The 3482-nt window shown below is 35.5% G+C and overlaps 1 protein-coding gene across 1 annotated transcript; it reads right to left on the minus strand.

Annotated features, from left to right (window-relative positions):
* Window positions 1-1349: 1349 nt before the first annotated feature.
* Window positions 1350-2945, minus strand: LOC126603245 (homeobox-leucine zipper protein HAT22-like). The gene is made up of 3 exons (XM_050270023.1): window positions 2232-2945; window positions 1894-1973; window positions 1350-1774 (listed from the first exon to the last, which is right to left on the minus strand). The coding sequence occupies exons 1-3, from the start codon at window positions 2736-2738 to the stop codon at window positions 1492-1494; spliced, it is 870 nt and encodes a 289-aa protein (XP_050125980.1). The 5' UTR covers window positions 2739-2945; the 3' UTR covers window positions 1350-1491.
* Between the last annotated feature and the right edge of the window lie 537 nt (window positions 2946-3482).

Raw genomic sequence — 3482 nt, forward strand, 5'->3', positions numbered from 1 at the left:
GCTAAGCTACTCTCAACTTATTGCGTTTGTGTGTTTCATTATTGTAAAGGTAGAATATACGTTTTTTTTTTTTCTCGTGGACTCTATGGTGTAAAAAAATAATAGTTACTTTACGTTTGATCTAGTCTAACAGATGATTTAACTTAATTTTATTTTCTTTTGCACTGCTACATTAGATCGAACTATAGGTAACCATATTTTTATTGAATTATAGGGTATATAAACGGAACTTAGAATTTTTAGAGGGGATTTAGGAATTTTAATCCATAGGAGGGGAAGGTGGATTGGATCCTTGTTAGGGTTGGGGTCCATGCATCAAATGGGGAAGTAGATTCTGACTTTGATACAAAATCTCTCGATAAGATTTTGTGAAAGAAATAAGATTAAGAGAGCCATTGGTATATCACGTGGGTTGTGACCCCATTGGTCCTTAGTAAAACCATAGCATGTCACATGACTATAATCCTTCACTAAAATTATTAATTTTTATATGTTGAATAAATTATATTTTGCACCTTCAATTTTGAATCATATAACAAACTCATACCTTATTTTTTGAACATTGTAATATTATCTATTAACTTTTGAACATTGTAATATTATCTATTAACATTGTAATATTAGATGAAAAATCATCTAAAGTGCGTTATATGCAAAAAAACATATGCATGAAGCACTTCAAATGTTTTTAGAACTCAAAAAAATGTTCTTTAAAATTTAAAGACATTTCCCAAATGAGCCCACAATATATAGTTAACTCGAATTAATGAGTTTATAGCAAATTCAAATTTTCTCAAATAATATAAGAATATACGTACATGTTTACTTCAAACTTATGGTTTGCAAGTGATTGCTATTTTCTTCTAAACCGCTTTTATCCTAAGAATTGATACTTCTGTCATATGCATTGTTTTTCTTCTTCTTATTTTTAGTTTCTTAAAGATACAAAAGGAAAAGAATTTTGTGGTGGATATTGTATTTATTCCGATAATTACGATTCTTCCAAAAACATAACCTTTGTTTGGTCGAGTGGTTCGAGATTTCAATCCTATCTGATATTTCAAACATCAATGCCAACCTCTTTCACTAAGTCATGCATGAGGATTGTGGTTTGTTTAAATTTTCATAGATTATCAGATATTTTCATGCTTCCTTACGTAAGTTATGCACGCCTGGTACAAAAATCAACTCCTCCAAGAAACCTTTTTTTAAGCATCGATTAATCAACAAATAAATAAGCAATAGTAATCCCTTCATGGATATATACCCTTCATAGATATATACCCTTCATAGATATATATTTCTTGACGATTTACAAACATATATAATTAAAAAAAAAGTATAAGTAATTGATCAGTAACAACTATTTTCTACATATTAATTACACTAGTCCTTCGTTCCACTACAAAGCCCTTAACCAAAAATATAGGGATCATGAGGGTTTGATTTCTCTTAAATCCATTTCTAACACAACAATAATTAATTTCCTAATCAACAAGCTGCTGAGGGATTGGTAAAGTGATTGTAAAAGTGAGGTTTTGGAGCCATAGAAAATGGGCTCTTGGATGATCCCTCGCTACCCACACCTCCGATTCTTTCACAAGATGGACACATAGTGAGGGTGGCTGCTGGCATGTGCATGTACAAAGGTTGGCTTAATTTCAGTGCCTTGAGTTCTATCAGCTCTTTTTGTAGCCTCCTGTTCTCATCTGTTAGTGTTTCACAGCACTTCTTCAAGAACTCACAGTCTACCTCAGTTTGCTTAAGCTTTGTCCTGCGAATTAACCAATCAAAGCCAACATAATCAATTTCTGTGTATTAATTACTTTCTGGACCTATTGGAAAATAACCCAGAAATTTTTATTTGGCCTGAAATTAATTTTTAATAGATACCTGGCTCTCCTATTTTGGAACCATACTTCCACTTGTCTTGGCCTCAAGTTTAACTGCCTGGCTAAAGCTTGCTTTTGCTTCTGTAAATAAAGCCAATGAAATTAATATATGTTTTCCTGGAGACAATATTAGTAATAAAAGATAAATGATTTTCTGACATGTTTCCTTTCTCGTGCGCATTTTGTTTATTTCTGGATTTTGAATTGAATAAAGTAAAAAAAAAATCAAGATACAAAAATAAATAGCGACCTGCAAAATCTTCCTCTGATCAAATAGCCAACAAAATGATGATTAGAGAGAGAGAGAGAGAGAGAGAGAGAGAGAGAGAGAGAAATTACAGGATTTAGAGTGCTATGTTGTTTGAAGCTTTCCTCTAAGAGAGCAGATTGTTCCTTGGTGAGCCTAAGCTTCTTTCTAGGATTAGAACCGTCTTCATCTTCATCACTCACTCTTGAGGAAACTTTCTCATCGACCTCAACCTCTTCACTGCTGATGTCTCTCTCCCTCTTGACCACTCTACCACTAGAGAAGGAGTTAGAGACTGCGCTATGACTGTGAGGAGAGGACGCTGCTGCAGCTTGCCTGTACAAATCAACTGTTTCCTCCTGAGAAGAATTACCAACCTTGTAAATATTGGAGGCTACCATTTGTTGATGATACGGCTCACCAAAAAGACCTAAAGTTAAGGATGGCTCAAAAGCACCACTCGTTGGAGCAGAATTTAGGGAAGGCTTAATATTATTCTTTGCAAACTTTATAGGGTTAGAACTCTCCAGAGAAGCAGACGATGTGAGACCTAAGCCTAATACAAGGCCTGTGTTACAAGCATGATCATCAAAACCCATTTGGCAGAAGAGGAGAAGAAGGAGGAGGAGATGTAATTGGTGGTTTGTTATGTGAAGTGGGGGGTTGGGAGAGATAATATATATGGTTAAAGTTATGGGAGTAGAAGGGTGTGCGTTATGAGTTTGAGAGAGAGAGAGAGAGAGAGAGAGAGAATTAGGAATGAGACTTTTGTGGGGGCGTTGGGCGGGTGTGGGTGGGTGGCTATGATTATTAATCAAACGAAGGAATGAGTAGAGAAACGAATGGGGCATTGGGAAATTATGAAGGTACCTCTCTTATCTATACATAGGTTGACCATTTGAGTCCCACTACCATATAATATTATACATAATATTACATAAATCTCCATTCCGCTATTACATCCCCCCCCCCCCCCCTCTCTCTCTCTCTAGAACTCATACATATGCTATTGCTTGCTGCTAGAATCCCATGGCAGTGGGAAACACATCAAAGAGGATGATTCGCTTGTGCTTCGCCACCCATTAACGTACCAATTCTAACTATTGCTAGCTACTACTTAAATTTTCTTTTCATATATGCTTCCTCTTGCGTTTGTAGGTTCTTACTTTACAAGTATATCAATTATTGGGCACACTTTTTCTGTTTGCTTTCTTACTTGTAAGGTTCTAAAAGATGCTAGACACACTAGATGCTAGTTGGGCAGCGGATTGAGGTCTATATAGTGCCTAGGAGACTAGGCAGGACCTCGGCAGATTTAAGTAAATGTGTTATATATCGTATAA

Source organism: Malus sylvestris, chromosome 15, assembly GCF_916048215.2.
Source record: "Malus sylvestris chromosome 15, drMalSylv7.2, whole genome shotgun sequence".
Classification (NCBI taxonomy): Eukaryota; Viridiplantae; Streptophyta; class Magnoliopsida; order Rosales; family Rosaceae; genus Malus; species Malus sylvestris.

What these genes read in the sequence shown, in the direction of transcription:
- LOC126603245 (XM_050270023.1), bottom strand. Translation starts at nt 2,738, where the DNA reads ATGGGTTTTGATGATCATGCTTGTAACACAGGCCTTGTATTAGGCTTA. An exon ending in AACATAGCACTCTAAATCCT is followed by an intron (nt 1,974 to 2,231) that starts GTAATTTCTCTC and finishes CTTTATTTACAG; the next exon opens with AAGCAAAAGCAAGCTTTAGC. An exon ending in TTCCAAAATAGGAGAGCCAG is followed by an intron (nt 1,775 to 1,893) that starts GTATCTATTAAA and finishes GTTAATTCGCAG; the next exon opens with GACAAAGCTTAAGCAAACTG.